The 22774-nt window shown below is 49.3% G+C and overlaps 1 protein-coding gene and 1 long non-coding RNA gene across 4 annotated transcripts in view; one reads left to right on the top strand and one right to left on the bottom strand.

The window, feature by feature from the left end:
• Nucleotides 1–493: 493 nt before the first annotated feature.
• Nucleotides 494–22774, bottom strand: part of CCND3 (cyclin D3) — an 80792-nt gene continuing 58511 nt past the window's right edge. For 2 of the 3 annotated variants that reach the window (XM_082414800.1, XM_082414801.1), the window contains 4 exons: nucleotides 6365–6580; nucleotides 2907–3066; nucleotides 2170–2306; nucleotides 494–1708 (listed from right to left, as the gene is read on the bottom strand). In XM_082414800.1, coding sequence (XP_082270926.1) covers nucleotides 1541–1708; nucleotides 2170–2306; nucleotides 2907–3066; nucleotides 6365–6535 — 636 coding nt within the window. In that variant the 5' untranslated portion in view covers nucleotides 6536–6580 and the 3' untranslated portion in view covers nucleotides 494–1540. Of the gene's footprint in view, nucleotides 1709–2169; nucleotides 2307–2906; nucleotides 3067–6364; nucleotides 6581–7470; nucleotides 7842–22774 lie in introns of those variants that run through there. The other variant, XM_082414799.1, reaches the window with a different exon arrangement.
• Nucleotides 3075–4512, top strand: LOC309638627. The gene is made up of 2 exons (XR_014251221.1): nucleotides 3075–3562; nucleotides 4062–4512. It is a non-coding gene; the product is annotated as an uncharacterized lncRNA (long non-coding RNA).

The raw sequence follows: 22774 nt of genomic DNA, 5'->3' as shown, positions 1-22774 counted from the left end.
ACATGTGCTAGCGACACCAGTTCACCTTGCGGGTTGGCACCACACCCACATCTGGTGTTACAACCCGCCTTCCACATCCTTCCGACCTCCACTTCCACAGCACACTTCAGGTGTTTGTTTTTCAAGATAAAGGGCCGTGTTTATTGCAGTATATGTTTCTTAACCATTTAATGTGTAAAAGCACTATCTTTCCTTTTTTAAAAAAGTGTCCCTCATTGAGTATTGTGCCTCAAGCCCCATTTTCCCCATAAGCCCTGTGGTTTTTATTGTGCAATTTTGCATGGTGCAGTGATTTTTAGGAATGCGTAGATCACGTTATGAAGCAAAACTGACTATATCTGGGGCAGAGACCATATGGTCCACAAAACCTGAAGTATTTACTCTGGTCCTTTACAGAAAAGGCTTGATGACCCCTACTTGAGACCACTGATTTGCACCCTCTAGAAATAGGCTTTTGCCCACACTGCCATCCAATCCAAGAAGCCAAAGACAGTTTTATTTCAGAATCTTTATTAAGGTAGCATGATGGTCCTGGGCCACCAGCCTGGACCTTGTGGCCTCGGGAAAGACCTGTGTCAACAGGGCTTGCCTCCCTCTCCAGACAGGGGGCTTGGTCACCTCCAGGTCATCCCTGCTTCATCCCCCAGAGCCTTGCAGGATGGGGCAGAGGGCCAGAGGGAGAGGAGGGCGTGGCCCCACCCCAGGCTGTAGCAGCTCCTCGGCCACGGCCATGAAGATTCTCTAGCGGTAGGAGAGGGGAGGAATGCAGCAACCACCAGGGTCACCACCACTCAGGGTAGATGGGCCCCACCACACCCTCTTACAGCTGTACTCAAAGCAATTAATAAATTAAAACAACCTCTTCCTTCAGCACTGCCCCTCCACCCCCCAATCACACAGGAGAAGCTGAGCAGAAAGCAAAGCGAGGAGGTTGGTTCCTGCCCCTCGGACAGAGGCCAGGGCCCCTCCCTCTAGGAGCAGCTGAGAGCATGGATTATGCAGGGGCCTCCAAGTGCATTGAGAGGAGATGTCCACTCTTCCTTCTCACATGTGTCTAGAACATGTGAGGGTTCTTCAGAAAGACCCCAATCCAAATGCAGTAACTAGGGAATTCCCTGGCAGTCCAGTGGTTAGGACTCCGCGCTTTCACTGCCAAGGGCCCGGGTTCAACTTTGGCAGTTGAGAACACGAGAGCCCCAGAGATAAGGGGGCCCCCAAAAGGAATGCTGGTACATGTATTTTACAGACTTCAATTTCATCTCTGGCCAGCCTGGCCCACCCCCAGCTAGGACCGGGATGGAGCTGAGCTGGTCAGATGCAGGGAGGAGGAGCCTGACTGGCCACCAGCCGCAGCTGGCCAGGCCCCTTAGTGCACACTGCAGGGATAGGTAGGACCCGACCCCTTCGGCTCGCGACAGGCAAGTAGGAAGGAGCCCCCTCGGGCTTCAGCTGTGGCATGGTTCGTTCCTGCAGGCAGGGAGGGGGGTGGCAGTGTCCCCTCCTCTGCTGTCGGTGGCCACTCGAGGGGGCCTCGCCAGGGCTACAGGTGGATGGCTGTGACATCTGTGGGAGTGCTGGTCTGGCTGGGCCCCTGGCTGCTGGAGCCCCTGGGGGCTTTGGGCGCTGGGCTGGGGGAGGTCTGGGCGGCTTCCCTGAGGCTCTCCCTGAGGGCAGCTTCAATCTGCTCCTGACAGGCCCGCAGGCAGTCCTGCGAACAAGGGGGAACCGTGAGGAAGGTCCACGTCCCTCCCCCCATAGCATGTGGCAGCAGGTGCTGGAGGACACCTCCCAGCACACAGGGAAGTCTGGGGAGGTTAGGCCACAGCCCAACCCCAGGAATCAGCTTTCAATTCTCAGAAACTGGCAAGAGGATGTGGCAAGAGGGTGTGAGAGCAGCCCAGCACCTGACACCAAATCCCCCACCCCCACTCCTGCACACCCTTTGGCAAGAAAAGGGTACCCAGGGACAGTGCCCTTCAGCCCGCCCAAGACACTTGCTCTTCTCCAGACCAAGGAAGGAGATAAAAGGCCACAGAAGCCCCAAAAGCAGGGCACTTGAAACCAGGAGTGGAGACCAGGGTGGGGGGGCGACAGCTCCCTCTGCTGGAGGCTCAGGGAATAGCGCTGCCTCGTGAACTGAGGCCACTTGCCCAGCTGCCCAGCACTCACCACTTCAGTGCCTGTGATCCCTGCCAGCAGCTCTGTGAGCTCATCCCCAGATGTGGAGCAGGCACCCAGGCCTTGCACTGCAGCTCCAATGCTTCCCGTGGCAATCATGGATGGCGGGTACATGGCAAAGGTGTAATCTTGGAAAGAAAGGGGGGACCATGAGGCAAGGGTGGTTTCAAGGATAACAACCAGCACGCACCGTCTATTACCCAGAAAGTGCCAGGCCGTATGAATAGAGCAGGGGTCTTCTTGAAAACCCCAGCAGCGAGTGGTGTCAGATAGCTGCAGGGGAGAAAGGCAGGAAAGGGGCTCTTTCCTGGAGAGGGTCAGGTCCAGGGTGGTCTGTAAGTGATCCTGGCCAGGGACCAGGGAGTGAATGAGTCTCTTCCTGGTGTGGACACAAAATTAGGGTTAAGAGACCTGGTTTCTGCTCTCAGCTTAGTCACTGTAAGACCCTGGGCAAGTCACTTCTCTCTAAGCTCTCAGTGACCCACCTACATACTTGGGGGGTGGGGGGGTGGTCTCTTGAGATCCCATACAGCTTTGCTGCTTTTCTGTATTGAGACTGGGGGCTCAGAGGGAATAGAATTTTCACAAATAAATTTTGAGAAGAAATTTAAGAAACCAGAAATCTGTTCAGGATTTCAGTTCAAGAAACCAGAATCTCCTGCTTACCGCTCACCCTTCCAAGTCTTCTGATTTCCTTGGCTTGGTAAAAATGTGTGTAGGACTCTTACCTGTAGCACAGAGGGCCAAAAAAGTCTGGGCGTGCTTTTTGACCAAGGCCTGTCGGTCACGGGGCAGAGAGAGCCGGTGCAGAATCAGGGCCAGGAAATCATGGGCAATCACGGCGGCCAGGTCCCACTTGAGCTTTCCCAGGACCAGCACCTCCCAGTCCTGGAGGTTGAGGAAGAGGGTAGGGTCAGTGGCTAAAGAAAGGAAGGGGAGGGACTAAAGCAGAGGTCTCACAGGGAGGGAAGCCCATCACACTTGAAGGTCAGGACCCCAGTTCTGCTTTTGAATTTAAGGACTGGCACCGTGGCAGGAAAGAGGTGGGGGCACTTGCTTTGAGCCCTATTGATCACTTCCTAGATGCCAGAACTCCATGCTTTATTTACATGAATTCTCTCTTTTAATCCTGCCGGGTTATCTTTTGGGATCCAGTAATCCAGGCCTTCTCCTGACTTCCTGCAAGGCTCTGAGCACTTCTCCAGCCAGGGTTGAAAGAAAAGACTGCAGCAGCAGATACCACCACCATCACCATGAACTTGAGGCTCCTCTGGCATGAAGCAGAAAGAATCTCCATAATCCCAAGGATCTGTGAAAGGGGAGATCACTAGCCTGCCGCCAACTCAGCATCCCAGCCAAGTCCACACCTCTTGAAGCAACTGGGGTGAGCATGAGGCCACACCTCCTGTGACACAGCCACTGAGCCAACCCTGAGGTTCCTCAAAGTGGAGGTTGCCCAACCCAACCCACATCCCCTTGGTGGGACATTGGGGTGTGGGGCTGAGATAGAGCACCCCACTCCACCTCTTTGGCTGGAAGCCGTAGTGCCTAGTGCCATTTGAGTCTTAGGAAGAGAAGTGGAGGCCAAGCCAAACAGGATGGGTCCAGATGATCCCTGAGGGATCAAACCATCTCTCTGCCTGCCCTAGCCTCTATACCGCTGCTAGGTCCTGGAGGGAGGCTGGGAGCCTCACCCCAATCCACTCTTCTGGGGTTCCCAGCCCTGGCCCCGTTTCTGAGTTGCACACATGAGGATTTCTTCATTGTTTTATCTCAGGAAGGAACTCATGGGTTTGACCCCTTACTGAGGTAGAAATGGCAACCCCATCCAACCTCTTTTAGGTCCCCCAGTCACAGCTGTCCCTCTCCTGGCCCCCACCTAGGTGTCATCCTCTTGAACCTCTCACAGAGCCCCATAGAAAACAGCCTGGCCTGGAGTGGGAAGAAGTTGGGCAGAGAAGCTAGCATTCTACTCCTGGTGCTTGTCCCAGTGGTCAAACTCCTAACTCAGAAGTGAACAGAGGGACTTGCCTGGTGGCGCAGTGGTTAAGAATCCGCCTGCCAATGCAGGGGACACAGGTTCGAGCCCTGGTCCGGGAAGATCCCACATGCCGCGGAGCAACTAAGCCCGTGCACCACAACTACTGAGCCTGCGCTCTAGAGCCCGTGAGCCACAACTACTGAGCCCGCGTGCCTAGAGCCCGTGCTCCGCAACAAGAGAAGCCACCGCAATGAGAAGCCTGTGCACCGCAAGGAAGAGTAACTCCTGCTCGCCACAACTAGAGAAAGCCCACATGCAGCAACGAAGACCCAATGCAGTCTAATTAATTAATTAATTAATTTTAAGAAAAGAAAAAAACCTTTAGGAAAAAAAAAGTGAACAGAAAGCACCTAGCATCCAAGGAAACATCTAGAAGGCAACTTGGAGAGGGGCTTTCCCTGTGGGGAGGCATAGGGTCCTGCGTGAGCGAGGGCAGCCACCTTACCCTGTATCAGGGCAGCCCCTGAGAACCTCAGCCCTCAGTTGGCCGAGAACACACCCCTGGCAGCTTCCATCACATCCCTAACCTCTTAGGCCACCTGAGTGCTAGAACATCCAAATTCTCCTCAGCCTCAGTGCAATGCTGAGGCAGGACCTTTCCTTCCTTCTCTGGGCCCCAACCTTCTCTGTGGCACGAGGATTTGGACTGACTGGAGCTCTCTGAGGTCCCTTCCAACTCTGACCTTCTAGGAAGTCATTGATCGGCACACTCCACCCCCCAGCTCAGGCATGGGGAGGACTTTTGGCCTGTTCTGAAAAACTCTCCTCACATAAAGGCACACACCCCATCCTAATCTTTTCACAGAAAGGAAGTCCCCTTCTACCTTCTAGCCTAAACCCCTCCAAAAACATCTTGCTCATTAGCCCTGAAAACCAGCTCCACCTTTAGACTTGCCAAAAACTACCAGATTCATCACAAAGAGCTGTGGGGCCTCCCGGATTCCCAACTCCGGCCTCCTACTCCCATCTCCGAGAGCTACTTGGCAGGAAGAGGAATCCTGTTCCTCGACAAGCAGCACTCGGGGGCCCCAGTACCCTGGCTTCTTGGCCAGCCAATCACAGCAGCCTGCACGCTGCCCTCCTCCCCGGGAGATGGGGCCCAGAGACTCCTCTCCGGGTCAAGAGAAGACTGGGCCGCTGTAGAGCAAGGTGGAGGAAGGTGCCAGCTCACCCCTCTCCCCCCACCCCCGCCCCTCGGGAGATGATCTGCACGCCCTAAATAACCTCTTCCAGATCCAAGCAGCTCCCCCACCTCCTCTCCAGGGTCAGTGGGGAAAGAGAACTGGTGTCTCCCCTGTCCTGCCTCGGGAAGAGCCCAGCCCAAGTTCCCAGCAAGAGGCCCAGGGAGCCACTTCCCAAACCACAGGAGTGACAGCAGCTCCCCACAGTGTTATGAAAGACCTTGGTCAGAGTGGGTGGGCCAGGGGACAGGGCATCATTATCACATCGGAAGCAGCTGCAGCTCAGCCCCAGTCTGTGCCTCAGCTCTGGCCTTTGGCTAAAGAGGAAAAGAAGAGATGATTCCACAGGCCTGAAGCAGCTGCTCAAGTTTCCCAGAGTGAGGCTAGCGAATGGAGAATTAGGAAGGAGCTGTTTCTCCTGGGATATAAAAGGAAGGAAAGAAGGTGGGATGAAACTCCTTGGCCCTTCCTTACAGCAACCCTGGCTATAATCTGCTCTGGGAGGCTTTTCGATCACAAAGTCCACACACTGGGATACAGACTCAACCAGGGCGGCCCCCCTCCCCCACATGAAGCACATTCCACTCCCCCACTCCAGGGGGGGTGCGTAGGCATGTCCTGCTGCTGCCAATAAATAACTCATGGTGGCTGTGTAAACCCAGAGGCAAAGTACTAGTGAGTGTAGACATGCAGTTTGACTTGTTGCTATCTGGGGGAAAGACCAGGAAGGAGTGGCACCCGCTGGAGGTCAGGAGAAGGGGTTTGGTTCATGCTGGCAGCGCAAGCCTGGGCTGGGGGCTACCCTGACCATCACACCACACTGTCCCATCTCTTATCAAAAAAAAAAAAAAAAGCCTCTGCTACCCTCCCCAGGGACAGAAAGCTCTTGAGGGTCTTAGCTTTCCTTTTCCTGGTAAGTGAGAAGGCAGTGTGTGTTGGGGGGTGGGGAGGATTATGCACGCACCCGCAGCTGGCGGGGAGAGACAGAGTGGTCGGTGTAGATGCACAGTTTTTCGATGGTCAGGGGCGTAGTCTCGCGCAGCTTGGAGGCCAGCAGCATGCAGACCGCACCCAGGAGCTGCAACTGCGCCTTGCGGGTGGGGACGCAGGACAGGTAGCGATCCAGGTAGTTCATGGCCAGGGGGAAGACTTCCTCCTCACAGCGCTGCTCCTCACACACCTGGGGGAGGGCGCACAGTCACTTCTGGGGCAGAGGCAAAGGAAACGCAGCAGCACTAAAGGAGGGGGGGGGGTGCGCTGAAGGGAAGTGGAATAGGGAGCAAGAATCGGGAGGGGGTAGGTGTACTTACAGTGACAAGGACTAATACGCAGGATGCGCCTTCCCCAAGGTGTCGTCCCCCCTCCACTTCCTCTGCGGTGCCTCCTTCCCCCCGGGGGTGGGGGGAAGCGGGGTACGCCAGAGGCGCCCTCCCTTAAGGATTCCAAACTGAGACTGCCCCCCCCCACCAATACCGAGGGTGAGAGGGGACGGAAGAGTCCCCCACGGGAGCCAGAGAACTGGGACCTTAAACCCCATTACCGCCACCCAGTGCACACACCCAAAGGGAAGGGAGGAGACGCCAGCGGCTGCCTCCCGCACTTTTCATTTCCCTGACTGCCGGAACAGCGCGCCACCCCACCGCCTTCCCCGCCAGAACCCCGCGACACACAGGAACCGGCTCTTTGGCGGGGGCGGCCGAGCCCAGGGTTTTCCAGGCGCGCTCTCCCTAGAAGACCGGGCGGGGGAGCGAGGCGGGAGACGCTGAGAGAAGCCGGAGGGGAGAGAGTGGCCCTTGTCCCGCTTTCCCGGCCCGAAGAGAGGGTTACTTGGGGTGCCAAACAACTGGCAGTCAAAGTCAGGGTTGGAGAAGGGAAAGAAAGGGACACCAGGGAGGTAGCCGGGTAGGGTGCTCGAGTGAAAGGAGTGAAAGGCCAGGCCCCGGGGATCTGCGCCACAGAAACATCTTGCTGATTGTTGTTGGGACCAGGATGTCCCGACAGGGCGGCCCCGGGATGTCCGGAGCCGGGGACGCCGGGGTGGCGGGGGAGGGGAGACCCTCCGGGCGGTACCTCCAGCATCCAGTACGCCAGCATCTTCCGCATGTGCGGCTTGATCTCCCTCTGCACACACTGGAAGTAAGAGGCGCGGGGCACGTAGCGCTCTTCCAGGCGGAGCAAGCTCTGCAGGACACGCTGGTCCCCCAGCAGCCGCGGGTCCGGCCCGGCCCGGGGCGCGTGCCGGGTGCCCTCGCAGCACAGCAGCTCCATACTCGGGCAGCGCACGGGCAGGGCGGGAGTGCGGGCTCGCGAGCCAGAACGCAGGCGGCGGGCCGGAGAGCGCGGGGCGCGGGTCTAGTGCTGGCGCTGGCACTGCGCGGCGGAGCCTCAGCCCGCCCCCGCCGCCGCGCGCGCCGCTTCCCTGACAGGCGCCCCGCCCCTCGCGACCGAGTAGCAACCGTGGAATGCTCGGACGTCGCGACGTTCCAGGGGGCGGGGCCTCCGGCGCCCAGACGGAAAGGGCTGGCGGGCGCTCCCCCTCCCCCCGGGCGGCCGCATTGGTCCGCGGGGCGCGGGCCGGCCGGCTTCCGGGCGCTCCGGGTTCTTCTGACCACCCGGTGGAGAGAAGTTCTTTCGAGGTGGGCCTCTTCCCCACCTCCGAGCCCTCCCATTTTGCTTCTCTGACTCCAGTCGCCCAGGGAGAACTTTTCTCCAAAGTTTATTCATTCATTCGTCAAACCGTACCTCGCCCTTCGCTGCTTGCTCTAGGGAATATAAATAATAATAAAATAGCTAGTTCTTAGTGAAGAGTGTTCTAAGCACTTATTATATCTTCACGAAAAAGCTATGAGTTAAGTCATACTGATTCTGCAGTTGAGAAAACTGAAGTACAGTAACTATAATAATAGTTCGTCTGCGGCAGAGCTAGGATTGGGAAGCTGACGATCTGGCTCTAGAATCTGTCCTCTACACCATTGCTACTTAAACTGATCCCCAGGCCAGCAACATCTTCATCGCCTGAGGGCTGGTTAGAAATGCAGACCCTTAGGCCCATCCCTGGCCTGCTGGATCAAAATCTGCATTTCAACAAGGTCCCTGGTGATTCCTGTGCATATTAAAGTGTGAGAAGAGATAGTCTAAATCAGCACATTTTAGAAATACAACAGGGCGGAAAGGCCATGGCTTCAAGGCCTCACCTTGTCATTTAAGTTGGCCGTGTGGCCTTGGACAAACCCTGATGTCGGCCTTAGTTTCTGTCTGAGGAAAACATGGGCAGAGAAACTAGCTCCTTTTTTTTTTTAATCAATATATTATTTTTTTTATCAGTTTCTTTTTTAAAAAATAAATTTATCTATTTTTGGCTGTGTTGGATCTTTGTTGCTGCGCACGGGCTTTCTCTAGTTGCAGTGAGAGGAGGCTGGCTTCTCACTGCGGTGGCTTCTCTTGTTGCGGAGCACAGGCTCTAGGCACGCGGGCTCAGTAGTTGTGCCTCGCGGGCTGAGTTGTTCCACAGCATGTGGGATCTTCCTGGACCAGGGCTCGAACCTGTGTCCCCTGCATTGGCAGGTGGATCCTTAACAACTGCGCCACTATGGAAGTCCAAAACTAGCTCCTTTTTGGAGGAGTTTCTTGCTCAGACTCTATATAAAATCTTCCAGTTGCCATTTCTTCTACCTCCCAAACTCTGGGGCTTTGCAGCTTGTCCAAAGCTGGATTCCACATGACCAGGAGGCAAACCACAAGCCTCCAGTAATGCTCCAAATGGGAGGAGGCCTTGGGGATCCCTGCCTCTCCTGGGGTCCTCCAAGGAGAGGAGACGCTAAGGAAGCGAGTTACTAGAGAAATGACACCCTATAGAAGAGGCAAGCTCTGCGTTAAGCATTTTCTCAATGAATTGTTCTTTTTTATATAATAATTTTTTGTTGTTTTCTTATCATGGAAATATTCATCTGCATTGTAGAAAACTTAGAAAATACTGATAAGTCACACAAAAAAGGAAATAATAATTACAATTGCACCATCCAGATAACCCTTTAAAATGTCAATGTTTATTTTTCTAAAATTATTCTCTGAATAAACACATATATTTTTAAAAATGAGATCATTCTGCAGTTTTGTAAGCTGTTTTTTTCACTAAAAAGTATACTGTCAACACATTTTCCATCCCATTAAATATTCTACAACATATTTTTAATGACTTCCTAGTATGCCATTGAGTGAATATATCATAATGTATTTCACCAAACCTGTATTGTTGGCAATTTAGATAGTTTCTAGTTCTTCTCTATTAGAAATAATACTGTAAAATATTTTTGTGGTAATATCTTTGTGCACACTCATGATTATTTCTAGAAGTGAATTAATTTCTAGAAGTGGAATTTCTCAATCTGAGGTTATGAAACATTCTAAGGCTTTTGATACAGTTCTTATTACCAAATTTCCCTGCTGAAAGGCTGAACCAATCTAATGAACAAACATTAGATATCTACTTAAAAAAAAAAAAAAAGCACCTCTACCAACTGGCGAGAAGAAAAGTGGTTTATTAGTAATCTGCATAAATTTTTTAATTCAACAGCTCTTGTTGTGTCAGCGTGAATGTGTGCTGTGTACCTTGTCTGATCTTGCAAGTCGTCTACTCTCTTCAAAAATACAAACAAGAAGTTCCTTTAGTTAACTAATCATTGCATTGCACTCTTTTGTTAAGGAGAACAGTGAATCTAAAATTATAAAGATTAGATATGAAGTTATGGGGAGGCAAAGATGTTGAAGTGTAAAGGGCTTTTAGGGGGACTAAAAAATTTAGCTTTTGAAGTTAAGTACATAACCAGAAACCAGATCTGTCCTGAAGGAAGATGTTTCTTTACTTTCAGAATTATTGAGTAGGACTGTTAAGAAGATTGTGCATCTTTGATGAGACAGTAAATCACCAGTATTTTTTATTTTTTTCAGAAGTATATTATTATTTCCCCCCATTTTACAGAAAGGGAAACCTGTACTCAGAGTGGCTAAATAATTTGCCCAAGGTCACAAAGCTAATAAGTGGTAGAGGCATGATTCAACCTAGGGAGTCTGGCTGCAGAATTCATGCTCTTAACTACTTTATTCTACTGCCTCTTGTGCTCCTTTAGGAGTGCGAATAGACTTATTAGTTGTTGATTTACTGAGGAAGGGGAACACCTGCACCCTGGGGAAGGTGGCTCCTGGTGAGCAGGGCCTTTTGAAGGATACCTCTGCCTCGTCCCTGGCTGGGACTGCCATGCCCAGAGCAGAGTCGTCCTGGGCCTCCAGGCCAAGGTCAGCTACAAGCCGGCTGTCCTCCAAGGAGGCAGGTGAGCTCAACATAGCGCCAAGGCAGAAGAGTTTCTGGAGGGTTGGCTTATCTGCTTGGGAACTTCACCAAGCAGCTCCACCTCAAAGAAATAGGGGCTCCCCTTGTTTTTTTCATAAAAGAAGAAAAAAAAGCCAAAGCACACTGACCAGGGCCAATATGGGGAGGAGTTTCTGCCCAGGTGCATTCAATTAGAAAAAGTTGCTCAATGAAATGGCAAATTAGAGGGGTGGGAATGGAATGTCACAGGCCAGATGAAAAGCCCCAAGGAGGAAGGATGCAATGCTTTCTTCCTCTTCTTCCTTCTCCCACTCCTCCTCCTCTTCAGCATTGAAATGTCCCCATTTGAGAACTGAGGGGGTGAACAAGGTGATGGGTGAGGCCCATCACCCCACAGGCTACATTCTGTAGCTGTTACCGTCAGACCCATTGAGATGGCAGGTAGAGGCAAGGCAGCCTGGGTGGGGGGCTGGGGCAAGGCTGCACGGGGTCAGGCTGCTTGTGTTCAAAGCCTGGCTCCACCCTTTCCTCTTTTGTCCAATGAAGATAATAATAGTTCTACCCCGCAGAGGGGTTCTGAGGACTAACCAGGCAGAAAGCATCTTGCCTGTGCCTGGCCCATATGAGCATTCAAAGATGGTAGTTTTGCTGTTGTTGTTGTTCCCTCTCTCAAGGAGTACCCTTTCTCCTATGAACATACACCCGGAACCCCTCAGAGAAAAGCAAAATTTGAGGACCAGAAGCCCTCCTTCTGGAATGGCAGCTCCAGCAAACTTAGGTGATCCAGCTCACAGTGTGAAGTACATGGTCAGGGGGTTGGTGGTGAACACTGCAGGGCCCGGGGCCACACTGCTCTGTCACTCCACCCTCCCTGGCTGTGTGACTTTGGGCAAATTATACCACCTCTCTGTGCCTCAGTTTCCTTTTCTGAAAATGAGAATGATAGTAATGAAACCGTGCTTATGTTGCAGGGTTTTGCTGCTAAGCAAGGCTGCTCGGTTTTGCAACCCTGCTCTCTTGAGTGATTATTAACTTACAGGGGTCTCCCATACTTTTTTCTTTACTTACAATCCCCTAGTGGAATTAACTATCAGTAATACCACCCCTAAGAGTGGTTGGGAGGATGAAATGCACTCATTCGTGTCAAACACACAGAACAGTGCCTGGCATATGGTGAGCCATTAAAAAAAAAAAGTTCATCGTGATTGTGGAATTTACAGGCACAAATTTCTTCATCTATAGGGACTATTTATGATAATAAATGTAATATGATGGATGTGGAGGCACCTGGAAAATAAATGCCAGGGATTACTGTAGTGGTGGGAAAGATTTGGCAAATTCTTTGCTTCAGAAAGGATGAAGACAACAAGTGTTCTGGTTAATGAAACAATCCAGTATATGAAAAGCGGTCTGACATGCCTTTATCGGATTCCTAGTTTTCCGAGAACTGGAGAAACTTATATGAATACTATTTCCCCCCAAATTTTTACTTGGAAATATTTCAAAACTACAGGAAAGCTTCAAGAATAGCACAGTGACCACTAACACACCCTTCACCTAAATTCCTATGTGTATTTTGCTGAACTATTTGAGACCTAATTACAGACATCATGACTCCTTACCCCTACGTTTTTCAGCCTGTGTCTCCTAAGAATGCAACAGTCTCCCAGTAACCATGAAACAATGATCCCAATTAGAAATTGCATACTAATACAATACCACAAACAATCTACATACAAAGGTCCCCAGTTGTTCCAGTAATAGCCTTTCATAGCTTTTTGCTTTCTCAACCGGAGATCCATTCGAGGATCGTGTTTGCATTGTTACCTCTTTAATCTCCTTTACTCTAGAATAGTTCCTCACCCTTTTTTAAAAAATTCTTTGATGGACTTCCCTGGTGGTCCAATGGTTAAGACTTGGTGCTTCCACTGCAGGGGACACGGGTTTGATCCCTGATGAGGGAACTAAGATCCCACATGCCGTGCGGTGTGGCCAAAAAAAAAAAAAAAAAGTCTCTGATAACACTGGCATTTTGGAAAGCCAATTGTTTTAATTAAGCATTAAACCAAACTGAACAACATTTTTTTTTTTTAGGATTCAGGAGACACTTCAGGGCTTACAGTAATCCAGGTCACTATTTTCAGCATCTGTTGTAAAATATTTCAGATCAGTAATCTCCAAAAGTGTTTGTTCATCCATTCCTCAGTAAAAACTGAGCATACTCTTCCAATGGATACAGAATACTTAATTTATAAACTATGTCCAAACCTGCTACTCTAACATATTATGTACATTATAGAACATACGAAGAAAATGTAAAGTGTAGGACAAAAATACATAGAATAGAATTTTTCACATTTTCTTCCCACTCTACAGTGGAATGTCTTACACCCAATGTTTGCCACTATTTGTCTATCCAGCTCCCAAGACAGGCTTCACTATTGATCAAGAAACTCTTTCCCACTGAGCCTGAGTGGGCCTTAAAAATGTTAACACCGGGGACTTCCCTGGTGGTGAAGTGGTTAAGAATCCGCCTGCCAATGCAGGGGACACGGGTTCGAGCCCTGGTCCGGGAAGATCCCACATGCCGTGGAGCAACTAAGCCCATGCGCCACAACGACTGAGGCTGTGCTTTAGAGCCTGCGAGCCACTACTGAGGCCGTGTGCTGCAACTACTGAAGCCGGCGCACCTAGAGCCCGTGTTCCGCAACAAGAGAAGCCACCGCAATGAGAAACCCATGCACCGCAACAAAGAGTAGCCCCCGCTGGACGCAGCCAGAGAAAACCTGCACGCAGCAACAAAGACCCAACGCAGCCAAAAACAAACAAACAAATAAATAAATTTATTAAAAAAAAAATGTTAACACCGGGACTTCCCTGGTGGCGCAGTGGTTAAGACTCAGCACTCCAATGCGTGGGGCTCAGGTTCGATCCCTGGCCGGGAACTAGATCCCACATGCATGCCGCAACTAAGGAGCCCATGTGTCACAACTAAGGAGCCCGCCTGCCGCAACTAAGACCCAGTGCAACCAAATAAATAAATAAATAATTTTAAAAACAATTTTTTAAAAATGTCAGCACAGCACTCTGGACAGGGCTACCAAATCAGAGCGGGCACGTGAGTTGACCTGTCTTCTGTTTCTGTTTTACACAGGAGGATGCCTTCTCGGCAACTCCACACGGATGTCCAATAGGCACCTTCAGACTCAACTTCTCCAAAATGGAGATCCTAAGCTTTCCCTCAACAAACCTGCTCCTCCCACCAGCTTCCCCATATCAGCACATGGCAACTCCACCCTTCCAACTGCTCAGGCCAAAACACTTGGTGTCATTCTTGACTCTGCTCTTTCAAATCCGACATCCATCCATCAGCAGAACATGGAACATCTACTTTCAAAATATCTCCAGAATCCACCCTCTTTTCTTCTCTTCCTCTGCTACCTCCCTGGTCCAAATTCAATTCTTCTTTATCCTGACTGGTCTCCCACATCCAACACATCACCCATTTCTGATTGGTTCTATGTCCAAAACACATCTCCAATCTTTGCCTTTTCTCTATTTCTACTGCTACCACCCTGGCCTAAGCGGCATCATCTGTTGCTTGGATTGGGCTGGTGGCCTCCTGATGGGCATCACTGGTCCACCGTTGCCCCATCCAGTCTAGTCTCAACCCCCCAGGGCTCTCCATTCACTCATGTGATTATCTCTCACTCACTCTGCTCTGGCCACACTGGTCTCCTTGTTACTCTTGGAACATACCAGGTGTACATGTCCCCTTTGTATTTGCTGTTCCATCTGCCTGCAATGTTCTGCCCCCCCATGTCCCCAAAGCCCCTCCTTCACTGCCTTTGGGCTTTAACTCAGTCACATTTCTCATATAGCCTTTTCTGGCCATCCTACCCCAACCCTGATTCTCCCTGGGCCCTTTCACCGCTTTATTTTTCTGCTTACCACTAATCACTAACATACACTATACTCTACCTCCATGTTCTGCTTATAGTTTGTCCGCTCTCTCACCACCTCACCGAAACCAAATGGTGCCTGGTACATAGTAAGTGTTCAAAACATCTTTTTTGCATGAATGAATGAATGCATGAATGAGACAAACTGGATGTGAGAAAAACACCAGCACAAGTTGCATCATAAATGGCAACTCACTCGTGGTCAGTGAGGAGCTCTAGAGCACAGGGCCAGTGGGGAGGGGTGGGGCTGGGCACAGTGGACAGCATGTGTTTCCCCCACAAAGCCAGGAGGCTCTGCTTAGCCCCAGCCTTTTGCTACACCGTGGTAAGGAGCCATCCAATTCCTTTAGTTTCCAAGGCACACACATGCTCTATGGGCTGGATCTGATGGGCAGGGAGCAGTTTGCAATCTCTAGTCCATACGTTGCTTGTGAACAGAAACCTCAGGTACTGGCTTGAACCTGTCAAGTCTCTCCTTATCATAAAATTAGAAAACAGCCTATATATTCACACATGTGCTTTTTCTCCCTTGTTCTGGCTGCCAGAGTTCTGAATAAATGAGACCTTCCTGTTTTATATTCCTGTTCCACAGCTAAGGGTGAGGTGAGATCTGGGCCTCAGGTTTGGATGGGTAACTTGCTACAGCAAAACAGCTGGCAAAGAGAGACTGTTCTTTGGACTTTCAGCTGGGAAGCAAGAAAGCCAGTATTCTTCATTCTAGGCACGAGATAGCCCTGCACCAGCTGCATCATGAAGAGTAAGAGAGGCTCTGGAGTTAGGTTGCCGTTTGCCAGTTGTGTGATCTTGGCCAGGTTACTTAACTTCTCTGTCCTAGGCTTCTCATCTGCAAAATGGGGATAGTAACAGCACATACCTCATAGGGTGGGTGCAAGGATTAATACAGAGAAAGTACCTACAACAGCCCCAGGCTCATAGTAAGTGCTCAATAAAGGTAGCAGTGATCATTAACAATCCACACTTACTGGAACATGCTGGACCCGAGTCAGAGATGAGAAGCCTCCGTTCTAAGAGCTTCCAGTCTGGACTGGATGACTATGGTGATCCTGCATCGTGGAGAATCCCAAGATGCCATTAGGACAGAAGACTTATTTACCTGGGCATCTGCAACCCCCATCAGAGGCGGGCAGGGTGATCTGTGTGTGATGGGAAGGGTGGGCTGCAGTGGGAGTGCTGGTGGTGGGGTGGTCCTGGGCACCTGAATTCCATGAGGCAGCCTACGGTGGAAGAAGTGGGACTGAAGGAGCTCAGAGGGTACGTGGGGGCATCAGAGGGGAGAGGCAGGAAGGGGGCACCCAGAGAAAGTTTAGCTCCCAACTGTGGGGCACCTACGCACAGTTGGGAATTTTAGGTAGTAGTAATAGTAGCAGATCCCACTTGCTAAGCATCTTCTCTTAGCCAGGCACTGAGAGCTTTACCAATTCACTCTAAGAGGCACAGGTGCTATTATTACCCTCCTATAACAGATGGGAACAGAGAGACACAGGGAAGTTAGGTAACACCCAATACCAGACAGCGAGCAAGTGGTTGTCTTAGTTTGGGCTCCCCAGAATCCGACTCTGAGACAAGGATTCAAGTGAAGTAATGTACCTGGGAGGTGATTCCAGGAAGCACCTGGAAGAGTGGGGAAATGAGACCCGAGAGGAAGGAAGCCGGTAAAGAATGCATCATTGGGTCAGTTACCACTGTGGGGTGGTGGCACTCAGTCCTTCTGGGAACTCTGGTAGATGATGAAAAGCCCATGCCTTGGGGGACCTGCTCCTGAGGGGCGGGGCGAGGGAACAGGGACACCTGTCCATCAACTCCTAACAGCCATGGTTGAGGGCTGCTGGGGATGGAGGTGGGTCTGGAATTAAGCACCAGCACTTCCAGCTTTCCTAGGTGGCGGTGGGCATGGCACCGGGGGCCGACAGCCAGAACAGCCATCAGGCAAAGTCGCAAGGCTGGAGCTTGGAAGGGGGCTGCTGCACCCTAAAATGTGAGGTCCACGGGCATCTGGGTAGAGAGCGTGTGGTACCTCGTCAGAGGTGGGATTCGAACGCTGGCGCCAGGGCAGGAGTTCTAATCCTGAATAAAAATATTTTAAACAGTTTTGTGCTCATTTGAAAGTTGTATGTGTACCAGAACATCAAACCTGGGGCTTTACCAAGCTTCCTTTTTAATTTTTTTAAATTTATTTATGTTATTTATTTGTTTTTGGCTGTGTTCAGTCTTCGCTGCTGTGCATGGGCTTTCTCTAGTTGCGGTGAGCGGGGGCTACTCTTCGTTGCAGTGCGCGGGCTTCTCATTGCAGTGGTTTCTCTTGTTGCGGAGCATGGGTGCCGGGCGTGCGGGCTTCTGTAGTTGCAGCACGTGGGCTCAGTACTTGTGGCACGTGGGCTCAGTAGTTGTGGCTCGCAGGCTTTAGAGCGCAGGCTCAGTAGTTGTGGCTCACGGGTTTAGTTGCTCCGCGGCACGTGGGATCTTCCCAGACCAGGGCTCGAACCCCTGTCCCCTGCATTGGCAGGTGGATTCTTAACCAGTGCGCCACGAGGGAAGTCCTATCAAGCTTCCTTTTAAGATACATTATTTAATGAAAAACTGTTAATTTTGAAAATATGAAGTAGACAATAGCAGAGGAGGCACATGGATGTGGCAGTTGTGAGGACAGCATGTAAATGACAGACAGTTGGGAATTCATGGAAGAGGAATAAAAGGGCAGAGTTTTGGGACTTCCCTGGCGGTCCAGTGGTTAGGACTCCATGCTTCCACTGCAGGGGGCATGCGTTTGATCCCTGGTCAGGGACTAAGATCCCGCATGCCTCGTGATGTGGCCAAAAACAACCCAAAAGGCAGAGTTTTGAATCTGAAGACCTCAGTTTAAGTCCCAGGACCCGGCTCTGTACCAGCTATAAACACAGAACCAAGCAAGTACCTCAACTCTGGGAGCCTGTTTCCTCATCTATAAAAGAGGATAAGGCTTCCCTGGTGGCGCAGTAGTTGAGAATCTGCCTGCCAATGCAGGGGACACGGGTTCGAGCCCTGGTCTGGGAGGATCCCACATGCCGCGGAGCAACTAGGCCCGTGAGCCACAACTACTGAACCTGCGCGTCTGGAGCCTGTGCTCCGCAACAGGAGAGGCCGCGATAGTGAGAGGCCCACGCACCGCGATGAAGAGTGGCCCCCGCTCGCCGCAACTAGAGAAAGCCCTCACACAGAAACGAAGACCCAACACAGGCAAAAATAAATAAATAAATAAAATTAAAAAATAAAAAAAAGTACAAGGAATGGTGGTTAAAAAAAAAAAAAAAAAAAAGAGGATAACAAGAGCCCAAACTGCTTAGAGAATGGTTCTGAGACCAGATGTGATAATGCACGAGTTAAAAAGCATGAAGGAAACTGTGAAGTGCTAGGCAAATCTAAGGAGTGATTCCAAGGAATACTGTGGAAAACAAGTCGGGATGGGGAATCCTACTCTGCCCCTCTTTGTGCCACCCCCAAAGTCCCCACTATCACCACCCCAACTTCAGCCTTGCAAACAGAACCCAGATTTTGTTGTGGTATCAGATGGCTGTTTCAGGGGAGGCCCGACACTCCCCTGTCTCAGAGGTTGAACTTAAATTCTTCCAAACCAAATCATGATAATTCCACAGCTGGTTTAGGAATGGGCAGTTGTCATATTCTAGCCATAAGGTGTGAAGTAAGTCTACTAAGGGGGCTTCAGTAAGTGGGGTGCAAGAGAAAAATAGATTCATTTCTGCCTCAGGTGAGAATGGAGTAAGATGTGCTAATATTTATTGGATGCTTACTATGTGCACTATTCTAAGAGTTAAAAAAACTAATTCATTTAATCCATATAACATTAAACTTCTGAGGTAAAGCACTACTGTCATTCCATCTGACAGAGAGGTTAAGCAATTTACCTAACGTCAGATAGCTATGGGATCTGAAACCAGGTTTGGCTACAGAACCCACACTCTTAACCATCTTGCTGTGATGCCCAGAGTAGCTGCACCCATCTTGCAATAATGAGAGAAGGAGCTGACACCTGAGAATGACAGCTGAAAGATCAGAACAAATTTCCCTCCCTGATGTTGTTGAGCGGCTGAATTAACCAATCTTGGAACCACCTACCTCTGGGCTTTTTGTGATGTGTGAGATAGTATATTTTCCTTATCGTTTAAGCTACTTTCACTCCCCAAATAAAAGTTCCTTTCTCTACTATCACCCACGTGATAGGACAGCCTTCAATAGCAAACAGGCAAAGAACTCCACCAGACATTCAAGAAAACAGTAATTTCAATCTTATACAAACTCTTGCAGAGAATGTAAGTTGAGGGTTCACATCTCAACTCATTTTTAGTGTAACTTTGATTCCAAAACCCAACGAGTACAAAATGAGAAAAGAAAATTACACTTATGAACATGAATGTAAAATCCTAAGCAAGATATTAGCAAACTGACTCCAGCAATATATAAAAAGGGCAATATGTTATTGACTTTATACCAAAAATGCATGGTAGGGGCTTCCCTGGTGGTGCAGTGGTTGAGAATCCCCCTGCCAATGCAGGGGACATGGGTTCGTGCCCTGGTCTGGGAATATCCCACATGCCGCGGAGCAACTAAGCCCATGTGCCACAACTACTGAGCCTGTGCTCTAGAGCCCTCAAGCCACAACTACTGAGCCCGTGAGCTGCAGCTACTGAAGCCTGCGCACCTAGAGCCCGTGCTCCACAACAAGAGAAGCCACCGCGATGAGAAGCCTGCGCACCTCAACGAAGAGTAGCCCCCGCTCGCCGCAACTAGAGAAAGCCCTTGTGCAGCAACGAAGACCCAACACAGCCAAAATAAATAAATAAGGTAAATAAAGAAATAGAAAAAAAAATTTTTTTAATGCACGGTAGTTTATTTTGAAAACATCGATATAATTCATCACACTAAAAGATTAAAGGAGAAAAAAATCATATGATCACATCAACAAAAGCCAAAAAAGTTTTTGATAAAATTCAACATCCATTTACAATATGAAAAAACTCTTGTCAAAGAAGGGATAGATGGAAACTTTCTTAGTCTGATAGGGCATCTAATAAAATCCTACAGTAAACATCTTATTTAGTAGTGATACACTGAAAATAAACCAGGCAAAGTGCCAAGCATGCCAGGCCACTGGACAGAGCTTTGAGGGCCTTAGCAAAGGCAGGGAAAGACCAAGGGTTACTGCTTCCTCCTCCATGGCCATCCTAACCAGTCCTTTGTTCTCAAGGTCACCTGTGCCCAATGTTCTCAAGGCAGACCATCATTTCCCACCCCTCTCTTAACTTGTACATTTTTTAATGAATAGCATCATCTTTCTTCAGAGTCCTCAGATTTTAAGCCATCTTGGATTTCTTCCTTTCTTGGGTTTCCTATATCCAATTAGTTACCTGGCCCAACAAAACCATTCTCTGAAGCTCACTTAGATCCCACTCTTCCTATTCCTCCAGTAGGCTTTTAGTAAATTTCTCAAAATTTTCCACCAAAGTAAACCGCTTTGATAGCAGAGAGAATTCATCTCTCTGAGGAATCTGGTTGCATAATTTAAAATTGCCTTCTGCAAACCTGAAAGTCTAATATTCTGCCTTAAAAATATATATACATTTGGCATGTGGTCCATAATACAGTCATAACTGTTATATTATAAAAAGAATGGTTTAAATTACTTATGGTTAGGAAAATGAAACTCCATGGAACCCATGTGTATCATAAGACTAACCGAAGGAGTCTCAAACCCTCTTTTGAAAGGCTGGGCCTACATTACTATTGCAGAAGCCTCCCTGACAGGCCCTAGGTCTTCACCCTGTTTCCAGATAGATCCAGGATCCGTGGCCCAGAGCCATCAGATTAATCTCTCACAGACATGCCTTTCATCTCCAGTCCAAGGACCTGCTTATCAGGTCAAATTTAAAAATCAACCAGCCTGGCTTTTAAAGTTCTCCTTCAAGAGGGCCAAGGCATCCCATCCCATTTTATCTTAGCTGGAGCACTCCAGCCCACCTCAGGACCTTATCACCCACCACTGGCATCCTTTCTCCAAATCTAGCTCCTTCCTTCAAGGCCTAGCTCCTGGCCCACCAATTTCAGGAAACTTGCAGGGTTGTAAGATTGAAAGATTCAGGGAAATTTTGAGACAAAAGGATTTTTGATGCCCAGAGAGGGGAACTGACTTGCCCAAGGGCACACAACCAGTTAAAGGTTGTTACAAACTGTTTTCATTGTTTCCCCAAAAGACTGAAAACTCCTGGGGGTGGGTACCACATCTTTTTATTCCCCAAATTTGTTAACCTCCTGTAGGATAAAGACATGGATGTGGTTCTAGACTCCCTGCTCAGGCAACTCCCCTGCTTGGAAGGCCTTTCCTCCACCTCTGTTCAGTCATTCACACCTGCAAAATCCAGTTTAAGATCCCTCTAATTGTAGGTTATTTACTTTTTCCTTTTTAAATTGTCATTAGTGTTGTTAAAACACTGAGCAAAATAATACATTTTTAGAAAAGATCCATATTTCCCCCAAACTCACAAATCCAAGCCAGGTGACTTTTTCTTTTCTTTTTTTTTTTTAACATTCCCTCCAAGAGTGTTTGTATCATTTATTCTCTCATTCATTCATTTATTCCACAGATCTTCACTGACACGCTATCAAATGCCAAGATCCTCCTGGGGCCATGAATACAAGGACAAATAAGACAGTTCTTTTCTCTTAAAGAAAATACAGTCGGGCTTCCCTGGTGGCGCAGTGGTTGAGAATCCGCCTGCCAATGCAGGGGACACGGGTTCGAGCCCTGGTCCGGGAAGATCCCACATGCCGCGGAGCAACTAAGCCCATGCGCCACAACCACTGAGCCTGCGCTCTAGAGCAACAAGAGAAGCCACCGCAATGAGAAGCACACACACGGCAAGAAAGAGTAGCCCCCTCTCTCCGCAACTAGAGAAAGCCCGTGCACAGCAACGAAGACCCAATGCAGGCAAAAATAAATAAATAAATAAATAAAATTAAATTTAAAAAAAACAACATTTAAAAAAAAAAGAAAATACAGTCGCCTGGGGGAAACAAAATGTACTTTGCTTTCCTTTTTTCTTTTTCTTTTTTTTTTTTGCTTTCCTTCTTAATAATTTACCTTTGCTTGATTCTTCAATTGACTCAAGTATGTGGGTTTTGGGGCTTTGACTCATCCTGTGGCCAGAAAGTTCCCTGAAATCAGGAATTGAATCTTCTAATCTTTTTGTATCTAAGTAGAATATGTTCCAGTTAGTACTGGTTGTCCTGATATAATTATTAATGGTGCACCCTTTCACTCTCCAAAGTGCCCAGTTTGGAATAACAAGTGTTGGTGAGGATGTGGAGAAATTGGAGCCCTCCTACACTGCTGATGGGAATGTAAAATGGTGCGGCCACTTTGGAAAACAATTTGGCAGTTCCTCCAAATGTTAAACAGAGGGACTTCCCCGATGGCACAGTGGTTAAGAATCCACCTGCCAATGCAGGGGATACGGGTTCGATCCCTGGTCCGAGAAGATCCCACATGCTGCGGAGCAATGAAGCCCGTGAGCCACAACTACTGAGCCTGTCTGCCACAACTACTGAAGCCCGCACGCTTAGAGCCCGTGCTCCGCAACAAGAGAAGCCACTGCAGTGAGAAGCCCGCACACCACAAAGAGGAGTAGCCCCAGCTCGCCGCAACTGAAGAAAGCCCACGCGCAGCAATGAAGGCCCAATGCAGCCAAAAATAAATAAATAAATTTAAAAAAGCATTCCAGATTGGATTAGTAAATTATATGATCACCTTTTACGTAGGGTGGCCTTAGCATGAATGATTGAGAGCGTAGGGGCTTTTGAGTTAGACCTGGGCTGAATCCTACCTCTGCCACTGACTTCTTATGTGACCTGGGAGAAATTATCTGATTCCTCGTCTGCAAAATAGGGTAGTAATATCTGCCTCAGAGGCCTGTTGTAATATAAGTAAGCTCATGCGTGAAAAGTGCTGGGAGCCCCCCAGTCCCATATTCAAAGTACTCAACTTTTAGTAGATATTTACACTGGAAAAGTCTGATCC

The sequence above is a fragment of the Balaenoptera physalus genome (assembly GCF_965194825.1).
Source record: "Balaenoptera physalus genome assembly, chromosome: 11".
Lineage (NCBI taxonomy): Eukaryota > Metazoa > Chordata > Mammalia > Artiodactyla > Balaenopteridae > Balaenoptera > Balaenoptera physalus.
The sequence above is the reverse complement of the archived record's forward strand: the minus strand, read 5'-3'. Positions and strand labels throughout refer to the sequence as shown.